This window comes from Rhinolophus ferrumequinum, chromosome 6 (genome assembly GCF_004115265.2).
Source record: "Rhinolophus ferrumequinum isolate MPI-CBG mRhiFer1 chromosome 6, mRhiFer1_v1.p, whole genome shotgun sequence".
NCBI classification, from domain to species: domain Eukaryota; kingdom Metazoa; phylum Chordata; class Mammalia; order Chiroptera; family Rhinolophidae; genus Rhinolophus; species Rhinolophus ferrumequinum.
The window spans coordinates 53,763,026-53,776,050 of NC_046289.1; the positions used below are offsets into that span (position 1 = coordinate 53,763,026).

A 13,025-nucleotide genomic window follows, 5' to 3' on the forward strand; every position below is an offset into this window, starting at 1 on the left:
AGATAGGGCTACCTAATTCATCACAGTAAACATTTATGAGTCTGGGAAAATTGGGGTCAAGAGGCCTGTCACGATTTGATAAAGAAAGCCACTGGCCCATGGTAATAACAGTTCTATTTTTCTTTTCAATTCGTTTCGCTTCCATTTGTTTTCCTTCTTTGTGGCAATGAGCAAATACCCAAGCTTGGCTTAAACCACTGGCTGCAACACAGATACTATTTTCTACACTGTTTTCTGTTATTTTACTTTTGTAAGGTGTCTTTGACCAATTGAAAACCCTCCTAGCAAGTTTGCACAAAGGAACTCTACCAACCCTGGAGCCCTAAGAAGAGGGTGGGAACGTTATTTGCATAAGCCTGTTACTGTCAATGCGCATGGGTTGAAGGAAGTCAGGAAAACACAAGTTAGAGTTAAAAGAGGGCATCTAGGCTATTCCCCTCATGCCACAGATGAGCAAGCAGAGGTCAGAAGAAGTGAAAAGACAGTGTCTAGGGTAAAGGTGGGGCTTGGAGCGGGAAGCGTGTTGTCTGACTTCCAGGCCAAGCGTCTTTCACTGTGCCATGATCTAAGTACCTGGCGTTGTGCTAGAACATAGGGAGGAAGCAACAGATGTCCAGGCATGATATTTGCCCTTAGAAGTATTTGTTTGAATAAAAAAAAGTTCTCTAACATAATAAAATGTACTGGCCCTCATAATACTTCACAAGTTGGGAAAATTTTAGGTTCATTTCTGACAGATCATCTCAGTCTGAATTTTTCTACCAGACTTACAAAACATTATGACCATTGAAAAAGGCTTTTCTTATCAAATCCCTAGATTAGGGCTAGGGATAGGACTACTATTACTTGTCTAGCAAAAAATGAATTGCCACATTGTCCTGTACTTTTCCCAGTTTACCACATAAATGCCAGCACATGATATGACCTCTGTGCTGCCTGAGATATATCCAGAGAAGAATTAGATTAGTTAGGCAAAGTGTATTGACGTCCCTTATGAGTTGTGGCATATTTTTTGACTCTAGGGAGTGTTTACAGTTGTTGACTTCTGTTGACACCTGTTGTTGAGCTGCAGACTTGTCTATAAAACACAGGTGGTAAAATGTCAGTTGTAGAGGATCACTGTGACCGATTGTACGAGGTTTGAAGATTAAGTTTACGAACTTGTTTTCAGTGATGTTGCTAACCTTTTTTGATATCAGAGGGATTATTCATTATGAATTTATACCAACTGGACAGTTAACCAAGTTTACTATTTGGAAGTGCTGAAAAGGCTGCATGACCAGTTAGACGACCTGAACTTTTCGCCAACAATTCATGGCTCTTGCATCAGGACAATGCACCAGCTTACAAGGCTCTGTCTGTGAGGGAGTTTTTAGCCAGTAAACAAATAAGTGTGTTGGAACACCCTCCCAACTCACCTGATCTGCCCCACCCCCATGACTTCTTTCTTTACCTGAAGATAAAGGAAATATTGAAAGGAAGACATTTTGATGACATTCAGGACATCAAGGGTAATACGACGGCAGCTCTGATGGCCATTCCAGAAAAAGAGTTCCAAAATTGCTTTGAAGGGTTGACTAGGTGCTGGCATTGGTGCATAGCTTCCCAAGGGGAGCACTTTGAATGTGACTGTAGTGATATTCAGCAATGAGGTATGTAGCACTATTTCTAGGATGAGTTCATGAACTCATTTGTCCAAACTCGTTTGTGTGTGACCTAGCAGAAAGCAAAGCAAATCTCAACCTATTTAGGTGGGGAAAATATACACAAAAAACCCTTTCATTAGTTTTGGTTGGGATTTAAAATGAGAATTATTTTCATTGGAAAATATGTTGAAGGATTTAAAGTGTATGACAGAGGAGTAATTTTTTTGTAAGAGCCCACTATGCATATATATGCATGAATAGATTATATAAAATGTGAAAGTGGAAAGATGCTGAATTCTTGACCAAGTATAGCAGGGAAGCCAAAGCCAGAAGTGATGGGGCAGGGACCAGGTTTGATGTCTCCTGGGAAGGATGAAAAACAAGGTCTCAGAAGCCAAGGAGAGCTGATATGTCACAGCACAGATTAACAGGGCAGTGTAGGCTTTGCAATCAGGGTTAGCAAGACCAAGAGCAAGTCTAGGCTGGACAGGTGAATATGATGCCTATGGCTTTATCCATGGTTGAGGACGATTTAAGGTGGGGTATTAAGGGTGCCAAGCTGACTGGAATTGTGAGATCTAGGATTGTTGGGTTTGAGTTCTAGCTCTACTATGTATAATTTTTGTGACTTAAATTTATAATAAATACAATTCATAGAAAAATCTCGATTTCTCTGAAACTCAGTATCCTCATTTTTAAAATGAGTATCATGATGCTGTTCTGTGTTGTCAATAGAATTAAATGAGATTGTGTAACGTCTTTTGTATCTAGAAACAGACTATATGAATGAAAGTTATATTTCATTTATTATACAGTAAAGGTGAAAGGCAGTTTTAGGTTATATGTGGCCATTCCATTCCAATAAAACTAATGTAAAATAATTATGAATTTTACATATTTCTATTACAAGGTGAGAAAGTAGTATGAGAGGCTGGTTACTTTTCTAAAGTAACCAGAAACTAGTTTCCAAATTTTGAAGACCAGCACTTCTCTTACAGTTTACTCGCTAAATCAGGAGGACATAATGACAATTTTCTTTTTTTTTTCTTTTTTTCTTTTTTTGAGTTTAAACACTTTAATAGCAAGTGCTGACAGTGGAAGGCCTCCCTCACATATGGGTAATTTGGGGGACTAGATGAAGCTGTTGATGAGGTCTCACCAGGCTCTGGGACTCAGGAATCACCACTACTTCCTGAATCGGGGCATCCCATCAACCTGAGGGTTGGTGTCATCCTCAAAGATGTGGCTGAGGTGGTTGCTGTCCATTACTGTCTGCACGTGTTCTGGGGTGATGAGCGTCTTTCGGTGGTTATAGGCTTCCTTGCCCGCCAGGTCCAGGATGTTGGCCGTAAGGTACTCCATAACGCCAGCGAGGAAAACAGGTGTGCTCCAGCTCAGGCGCTGGAAATAGCGATCTTCTCTATCTTCTCGCAGGAGGCGGTCCACGCGGCTAACCGGGAACTGCAGCTCGGCTCTTGTGGAGCGGGAGAGGGAGTGCTTTTTAGGCCTATGAGAGTGTTGGCGTCTTCTTTTCCCAGGCATTGTGTTTTTGGGTGTTGCCCAGATCGGCCCAGCTGGATTGTCCGGCTCGCCTGGGCCTCTCAAAATACCAGTGCTTATCCCTGCTCACTGTATCCGTGCTCCTGCCTCTCATTGGTCAAGCAGATGCCTTTGTGACAGCTCAGACTTTGTGATGTCATTGGTGACCACTCGGCCCTGATCAGAACTGGCCTAGGCATGTCTGTGATATGAACCTGATCTCCCTGCTAACCCATTTGCTTCCTCTGTCACATTGTAATAAAACCAATTTTGCTTCCATTTGTACATTTAAATATCCCTTTTCTTATTAAAATTTTTAACTTAAAAAAAAGGGTATCACTCATATGCTTCCCTCTTTTTTTAAAAAAATTAGTTTCAGGGGTATAAAACAACATAATGATTAGACATTTACACCCCTCACAGAGTGATAACCTCACCAACCAAGTCTTCTATCCATCTGACATCATATATAACTATTATACCATTAACAATTTTCCCTATGCTGTACTTCATATCTCTTGACTGTATATATTGTGACTACTAATTTGTACTTTCTAATCCCTTAACCTTCTCCCCTATCCCACAAGCTCCCTCGCCCCTGGCAACCATCAGTTTTTTCCCTCTGTATCTATGAGTCTATTTCTGTTTTGTTTCCTCCTTTATTCTGTTCTTTAAAACCACATATAAGTGAAATCATATGGTATTTGTCTTTCTCAGTCTGACTTATTTCAGTGAGCATAATATCTTCCAGGTCCATCCATATTGCTGCAAATGGTAAGATTTTACTTTTTTTTTTTTTTTTTTTTTAAGGCTCAGTAATACTCTACTGTATATATGTACCACTTGTTTATCCAATTGTCTATTGATGGGCTTTTTGGTTGTTTCCATATCTTGGCTGTTGTGAATAGTTCTGTAGTAAGCACAGAGGTGCAGATATCTTTTTGAATTCGTGTTTTGTATTTCTTTGGATAAATACCCAGGAGTGGAATTGCTGGGTCATAAGGTAGTTCTAGTTTTAATTTTTTGAGGAACCTCTATTCTGTCATCCATAGCAGCTGCACCAATTTGCAATCCAATAGTATATGAGTGTTCCCTTTTCTCCACATCCTCACCAACACTTGTTGTTTGTTGATTTATTGATGATGACCATTCTGATAGGAGTGAGGTGGTATCTCATTGTGGTTTTTGTTTGCATTTCTCTGATGCTTAGTGACGTTGAGCATGTTTTCATGTCTCTTGGCCATCTTTATGTCCTCTTTGGAGAAATGTCTATTCATGTCCACTGCCCAGTTTTCAATTGGATTCTTTGTTTTTTTTTGGTGTTAAGCTGTATGAGTTTTTATAAATCTTGGATATTAAGCCCTTATCAGATGTATCATTGGCAAATATCTTCTCTCATTCAGTAGGATGGTTTTTGTTTTGTTGATGGTTTCCTTTGCCATGCAAAAACATTTTAGTTTGATGTAGTTCCATTTGTTTATTTTTTTCTTTTGTGTCCCTTGCCCAAGGAGATATATCAGTAAAAATATTACTAAGAGTAATGTCTGACAGTTTACTTCCTATTTTTTTTTAAGGAGTTTTATGGTTTCTGGCCTTACGTTTAAGTCTTTAATCCATTTTGAGTTTATTCTTGTATATGGCATAACAAGGTAGTTTAGTTTTTTTTTTTTTTTGCATATATCTGTCCAGTTTTCCCAGCACCATTTATTAAATAGACTATCTTTACCCCAGTGTAAATTCTTGCTTTTTTTGTCATAGATTAAATGACCATATAGGCATGGATTTATTTCTGCTCTCTCTATTCTGTTCTATTAATCTCTGTGTCTGTTTTTATGCCAATACCATGCTGTTTTGATTACTATAGACTTGTAGTATAATTTAATATTCGGTAGCGTGATACCTCCAACTTTGTTCTTCTTTCTCAGGATTGCCTGAGATATTTGGGTCTTTTATGGTTCCATATAAAAGACCATGGATATTTGGGTCTTTTATGGTTCCATATAAATTTTAGGATTACTTGTTCTAGTTCTGTGAAAAATACCATTGGTATTTTGGTAGGGATTGCATTAAATCTACATATTACTTTAGGTAGTATGGATATTTTACTTATATTAATTCTTCCTATCTATGAGCATAGTATATGTTTCCATTTATTTTTATCTTTTTTAATTTCTCTCTTCAATGTCTTATAATTTTCTGAATGCAGGTCTTTTACTTTTTTGGTTAAATTTATGTCTAAATATTTTATTTTTTTGGATGCAATTGTAAATGGGACTATTTTCTTAATTTCTATTTCTGATAGTTCATTATTGTATAAAAATGCAACTAGTTTCTGAATATTAATTTTGTATCCTGCTAATTTACTAAATTCATTTATCAGTTCTAATAGTTTTTTTGGTGGAATCTTTTGGGTTCTCTATATATAGTATCATGTCATTGGCAAATAATGACAATTTTGTTTCCTCCTTTCCAATTTGGATGTCTTTTATTTCTTTTTCTTGTGTGATTGCTGTGACTATAACTTCCAGTTCTATGTTGAAGAAAAGTGGTGAAAGTCAACATCCTTCTCTTGTTCCTGATCTTAAGAGGAATGCTTTAGCTTTTTTCCATTGAGTATGATGTTAGCTGTGGGTTTGTCATATATGGTCTTTATTATACTGAGATATAATAAATATAATAAATATTCCCACTTTGCCGAAAGTTTTTATCATAACTGGATGCTGGATTTTGTTAAATGCTTTTTCTGTATCTATTGATATGACCATATCATTTTTATTTTTCATTTTTTTATGTGGAGCATCACATTAATTGATTTATGGATATTGAACCAACCTTGCATACCAGGAATGTATCCCACTTAATCATGGTGTATGATCTTTTTAACGCATTACTGAATTTGGTTTGCTAATATTTTGTTGAGGATTTCTGTATCTATGTTCATTAGAGGTATTGGCCTGTAGTTTTCTTTTTTTGTAATGGTTTTGCCTGGTTTTGGTTCAGGCTAATGGGGGCCTCGTAAAATGAGTTTGGGAGACTTCCCCTCTTCTGGAGTTTTTGGACCAGTTCGAGGAGAATAGGTGCTAATTCTTTTTTTAATGTTTAGTAAAATTCACCTGTGAAGCCATCTGGTCCAGGACTTTTGTTTGTTGGGAGCTTGTTGATTATTGATTCAATTTCATTGGTAGTAACCAGTCTGTTCAGATTTTCTGTTTCTTTTGGATTCAGCCTTGGAATACTATATGTTTCTAGGAATTTATCCATTTCTTCCAGCTTGCCTACTTTGTTGGCATATAGTTGCTCATAATATTTTCTTAAATGTTTTTTTTTTGTATTTCTGTGGCATCTCTGATCACTTCTCTTTCATTTCTAATTTTATTTATTTGGGTCTTGTTTTCTTATCCACTTATCTACCCTATGTCTTTTGACTGGAACATTTAATCTACTTACACTTAAAGTGGTTATTGATAGGTACAATAGTTATTGCCATTTTATTATTTGTATTTTTGGTCTTTGTTACTTTGTTTTCTCCTTTCTTCTGCTTATAGAAGTCCTTTTAACATTTCCTGTAATACTGGTTTGGTGGTAATAAATTCCTTTAGCTTATTCTTATCTGGAAAGCTGTCACTCCTTCAATTTTAAATGATAGCCTTGCTGGGTAGAGCAGTCTTGGTTATAGGCCCTTGTTTTTTTTATCACTTTGAATATTTCCTGCCACTCCCTTCTGGCCTACAAAGTTTTCTGTAGAAAAATCAGCTGAAAGTCTTATGGGAGCTCCCTTGTGAGTAACTAGTTGTCTTCCTCTTGTTGCTTTTAGGATTCTCTCTTCATCTTTAACCTTTTCCATTTTAACTATGATGCGTCGGTGTGGACCTGTTTGGGTTTATCTTGTTTGGAACTCTCTCTGCTTCCTGGGCTTGTATGTCTATTTCTTTTACCAGGTTAGGGAAGTTTTCAGTCATTATTTCTTCAAATAGGTTCTTGATTCCTTGCTCCCTGTCTTCTCCTTCTGGTACTCCTATGATGCGAATGTTATGCTTGATGTTGTCCCATAAGTCCCTTAAACTATCTTCATTGTTTTTATTCTTTTTTCTCTTTGTTATTCCAATTGGGTATATTCTGCTACTTTGTCTTCTAAACTGCTGATTTGATCCTTTGCTTCTTCTAATCTGCTGATGATTCCTTCTAGTGTATTCTTCATTTTTATTGTATTCTTTATTGCTGATTTTTTGTTTTTGTTTCTATGTTCTTCTTTATACTTGCTGTCTCTTTGTTGAAATTGTCACTAACTTCCTTAAACATTCTTACAATCAGTCTTTTAAAATGTCTCTGATAGGCTGGTTTCCTTCATTTCATTTATTTCTATTTCTGGATATTTCTCCTGTTCTTTTATTTGGGGCATGTTTCTTTGTTTCCTCATTTTTGCTGTTACTCTGTTTGCTTCTATGTATTAGGTAAATCTCCTATGTTTCTCAGTCTTTGCTTGGTGGCCTTATGTAGTATGTGTCCTTTGTCATCCAATTGTGCAGTCTCTCTGATCTATGGGTGTGTTCCAGGAGTGTCCCTTGTGTTGTTGTATGTGTTCTCCTGTTGTAGTTGAGGCTGGATTGCAACTGGCACTTCAGTGGGTGGGATTGACTCCCAGGCTAACTAACTGTAAGGCTTGGCTATGCCCACAGTGTATAAGCTGCTCTGTGAGGACTGACCCCTCAGAGAAGGCTTTGCCCCCATGGGCTTTTTTTGCCCATGCTGAGACTCCCCTTTTGGTGTGTTGCTTGTGGGGCTAGCCAGGTAGTGCTCTGAAGCTGGCCTCTGGTGTGTTTTTTCTGGTGTATCTTGGGAGAGGCTCCCATGCAGGCCAATTTCAACCTTGCCCATTACTGGTCACAGCTACCTGGTAGGAGTCACAAAGCTGTATGTGCTTGACTGCTGCCTGTGCTGGACCTGGAGGCATGTGGGTGTTACCTTGCTGTGAACTGAGGCTGGCTGCCACCAATAGTGGGCCTGAGGCAGTTTAGCAAAAGGCCCAGGGACCCCTAGGCCTATTGCCACCCTCCAGTTGCCTGTAAGGCCTAGCCATTGAAAGTGGCTCCTTAGGTGCATGTGTGAGGCTGGTTGACCTGGTGTTGAGACTGCCCTTGGTGATGAGGCACTAGCTGGGTGAGGTGGAGTTCAAGGGAGTCACAAGATGTGACCAGTTGTTTTCACAAAGTTAATGCACATTCAGTTCTGATGCCAGTGCCCAGCCTGTGACCACTTTGCACAGCACTCCCAAAAACACTGCAGCCAGCCACCACTCACCTTGGGACGGTGCCTGGTCTGTGACTACTTCATGCAGTGCCCTTAGAACATTGGAGCCAGCCACCACCTCAGGCACTCAAATTCCCAAGAGCTGCCCCAGAGTGGTTGCAGTGCAGTTTTTGGGTCACTGTCCACCACCAAAATCTCCCCAGGCTGCCGTGGATTGTCTCTTGCTTTAAAAGGCCTCTGTGGCTTGTGGTAGGGCTGGCCACCCAGGTGCCCAGAGTGCCCCTGTTAGTACAGCTATAGGTTGGCAGGGTGGGGTTCCAGGGAGCTAAGGGGTGTAGTTGGTGGTTTCTACAAAGTCAGTGCACTCTCAGCTCCCACCGGTCTGGGCCCATGACCGCCCCACAGAAATTCCCTGAGAACACCATGGCCCACTGCCATCCATCTCAGGCCTGCAGGTTCCCAAGAGCTGCCCAAAAGACACTGCATTGTAGGCCTTGGGTTACTACCCACCAGCAAACATTTTCTGGGCCACTGCAGGTCCTCCAACAACTTCAAACAGGCTTCTGAGCCTTTGGGGCATGGGGTAGCAGCCCAGTAGTCGTTTCCTGGGCAATGTAGCACAAGTTGTACGGGGGGGTGGGAACTCAAGGCATCACCAAGGCACTATGCATATGTAGATTGCACCAGACCAACGCAGTCCCAGCGTTGGCCCTTTGGGGAGGGCTTAACACTGAAAAGATGGCACCTTGCTGTAGGCCACACATGTGCCAGGCTCCATACAGGGACAGCAATGGCTCCTGTCCCTCTAACTCCTGTGCTGAAGCCACACAGCTCTGTCCTTCCCTGCACATCTCTGGGCCTCCTGAGCTGCCGCCCCTCCACCAGAGACCAGATGAGTGCTCAGAAGCAAGTGAGTCTGTGTGCTGGCTCTACAAAAGGGCATCTGGATTTTTGGCTGCCTTCTGCCCCGCTGGGAAGGGCAGACAGATCCTCACTGATTTTCACAGCCAGATGGTGTGGGACCTCCTCTTCCTGGCACAGGACCCTGGACTGAGGAGCCTAATATGGGGCTGGTACCCCTCCTTCTTCAGGGGTGACCTCACCACGGAGGTGTCCCTTCCAGCATTCAACCACTGTGGGTTTGGGGTCAGCTTGTTTTGCATCTCCGCCCTTCCTACCAGTCCTGATGTGGCTTTTTCTTTATCCTGAGTTATAGGGGTTCTGTTCAGCTAGCCTTCAGTTGATTCTTGAGGTTGATTGTTCTATAATTTATTTGTTATTTGGCATGATCCTGGGGTATAGTAAGTGTAGAATTTACCTAATCCACCATCTTGGACCTCTCTTATAATGACAATTTAAAAGTCAGAATTTATGTTTTACTTTAGTGCAGAAATAATTATCATACCCCCTAAAACATCAGTAGTAACTATCATCTATGCATTTTTTTTATAGACTCATTTGGGAAATGTCATGGTTTATCAGAGCCACATAAATCAGTTTGCTAGATTTAATTCAATTTTTAAATGTCACCTGGAGATGAGAGAATAATATTGAGTCAGTTTGTGTGTGTGTGTGTGTGTGATTAAATAAAAGCAATAAAAGCAGGTAGAGAAAGCAACGAAAATTTGAGAAAAAAATTACTTGAGCTAGGAATAGATATTGCTGGGTATAAGAACTTGCAAAGTTTTTTAAAAATGTAGGCTTCCCTTTCTTTTTATACACGTAAGCAACGACAGTTTTTAACAACTGTTCTTTTTCATAAATGTTTCCAGTGTTCTGGATGTCTCTCTCTTTATCTGCAATCTTTCCCTTGCCACATATTGAAATCCTGCTGGATCAGCCAGGATAGGGTAAAATATGCTGCAGTCATCAACAGTTTCCAAGTTTCAGAGGTTTACAGCAACAAACGTTTATCTCTCCAGTGGTATCACAGGGCCATCCATTGTTCTTACCCAGTCAGCAGGAGCCCCCTTGGCTACAGATTGGGTTTGGGGTCTGCATAGGGCCTGAACTTGGCAAACTCAGTCCTTGACAGGAAGAAAATGTTGGCAAATGAGGTTAGCAAACATGGGCTGCTAGTGAGAGCAATGAAAATGGGGAGGAAAAATTGCTATCTGTGGCCTTGGGAAATTTTCTCTTAGTGGGTTGATGGCTTTTGGTAGTGGCTTAAGGGAGCAGCAAGAGAGTAAAAGAGAGGCCTCAGTGGACATCACTCTGGTATGTGACAGCTGATAGAGCAGTCTCCACGTGGATATCTGGAGGTGTCCCAACCACAACGGGGAAAGAGCCAAGGCAAGCAGGCATATTTCCACTTCCATTCATGGCAAAGCAAGCGACAGAGACATTTCTGAATTCAAAAGTGCAGGGATATATATAATTCTCCCCAAGTGTGGAAAATTGAGAAGAATTATAATTGTGAACAATACTGTTATCTAAACTTCAAGTATTTTCTCAAGTGGAATTGAATTCATGAAGTAGTTCCTGGGCCTCAATGAAAGGTTCCTTCCATAGGCACCTGCAATATTTTCTCCCCCTTTTGATGACACATGTCATTTTTCATCTTATATTATAGCTACTTGTCTTATACTTCTCCTACTAGGCGGTGGGTGAAATATTGGTGGGTATAGATTATATCTTATTCATTGACCTATGTCTATTAATAGACATTGTACTTAGTGTTTAATCTTCTTAGTGAACTAATGAGTCTGGGTAAGAAAATAGTTTTTTGTGTTTCTACACATGTATAAGAGAAGGCATCTTAGGTCAGTCACTCTCAGGTGTTCTGAATTGGCTAAGAGGGCAGTTTTAACAAAAATGGAACAAAATCTGTCCCTCACTCCATAAGCTTTTAATCCTAATATATATTAAAACACATACATAATACAGTGATATAACTGACAAATGAGATTTTAATATATTTAAAATATACAAAGTGATAATTTGATGTATGTATACATTGTGAAAGGATTTTCACCATCCAGTTAATTAACACTTTACATAGTTACTTTTTTTGTTACTATTCTCTTAAAAAATTACAATTATACAATACAGTGTTATCAACTATAATCATGCTGTACCTTATATCCTCAGAACATATGCATTTTGTAACTGAAAGTTTACCCTGACAAACCCTGACAAACTTCTCCCCATTTTCCTCACCACCCAGCCCCTGGGAACCACCATTCTACTGTTTCCAAACAGTAGAATGAGCCCAACGTTTTTTTTTTTTTTTTTTTTTTTAAGATTCCATATAAAAGTGATACTATGCAGTATTTGTCTATCTCTGTGTGGTTTATATCACTTAGCATAACGCCCACCAGTTTCACCCATGTTATTGCAAATGGCAGGATCTCCTTATTTTTAAACTGAATGATGTTTCACGGTATTTATGTACCGTACTTTCTTTATCCATTCATCCATCTACAGACACGTAAGTTGTTTCTGTATCTTGGCTATTGTGAATAATGCTGAAATGAACACGGTGGTACAGAAATCTCTTCGAGTTAGTGATTTCATTACCTTTGGATATATTCCTGGGAGTTGAATTGTTGAATCATATAGTACTTCCATTTTTAATTACTCAAGGAACCTCCATACTGTTTTTAATAGTGTCTGTACCAGTTTACATTCCCACAAACAGTATATAAGGGTTCCCTTTTCTCCACATCATTGCCAGCATATGTTATTTCTTGTCTTTTTGATAATAGACAACCTAGGAGATGTGAAGTGAAATCTCACTGTGGTTTCGATTTGCATTTCCCTGATGATTAGTGATGTTGTGCATCTTTTCAAGTACCTATTGATCATTTGTATGTCATCTTTTGAGCTATGTATGCTCAGTTCCTTTGCCCATTTTTAAATTGGGCTATTTGTTTTTTTGCCTTTAAGTTGCATGAATGCCTTGTATATTTTTGATATTAACCCCGTATTGGATGTGGTTTGCAAATATTATATCTCCCATCCATAAGTTGCCTTTTTATTTTGTTTATGGTTTCCTTTCCTATTCAGAAGCTTTTTAGTTTGATGTAGTCCCACCTGCTTATTTTTGTTTTTGTTGTCTTTGCTTTTAGTATAAACTTCAAAAAATCATTGCAAAGACTGATGTCAAGGAGCTTATCCCCTATGTTTTCTTCTAGGAGTTTTATGGTTTCAGATCTTACATTAAAGTCCTTATTCTATTTCAAGTTTATTTTTGTGTGGTGTAAGATAGAGGTCCAATTTTATTCTGTATATGGATGTCCAGTTTTCCCATTACCAGTTATTGAAGAGACTGTCCTATCCACATTGTGTATTTTTTGGTGTCCTTATCAAAAAGTGATTGGCCATACAGCACAAATTTATTCCTGGGCTCTCAATTCTGTCCTATAGATCTATGCCTGTTTTTTTTTTTTTTTTCCTGCCAGTATCACATAGTTTTGATTACTATAGCTTCATAATATAGTTTGAGATCAGAAAGTGTGGTGGCTCCAACTTTGCTCTTTCTGCTCAAGATTGCTCAAGATTGATTGGGATCTTATGTTATTCCATACAAATTTTAGGATTAATTTTCTATGTCTGAAAAATGCCATTGGCATTTTGATAGGGATTGCATTG

General features: G+C 39.2%; 1 protein-coding gene across 1 annotated transcript; it reads right to left on the reverse strand.

Moving 5' to 3' along the window:
- Positions 1-2,831: 2,831 nt before the first annotated feature.
- Positions 2,832-3,188, reverse strand: LOC117023129 (histone H2A-Bbd type 1-like). Its single transcript, XM_033107618.1, has one exon. The coding sequence runs from the start codon at positions 3,186-3,188 to the stop codon at positions 2,832-2,834; it is 357 nt and encodes a 118-aa protein (XP_032963509.1).
- Positions 3,189-13,025: the final 9,837 nt, after the last annotated feature.

Coding starts and splice junctions, on each gene's coding strand:
- LOC117023129 (XM_033107618.1), bottom strand. CDS start 3,188: ATGCCTGGGAAAAGAAGACGCCAACACTCTCATAGGCCTAAAAAGCAC.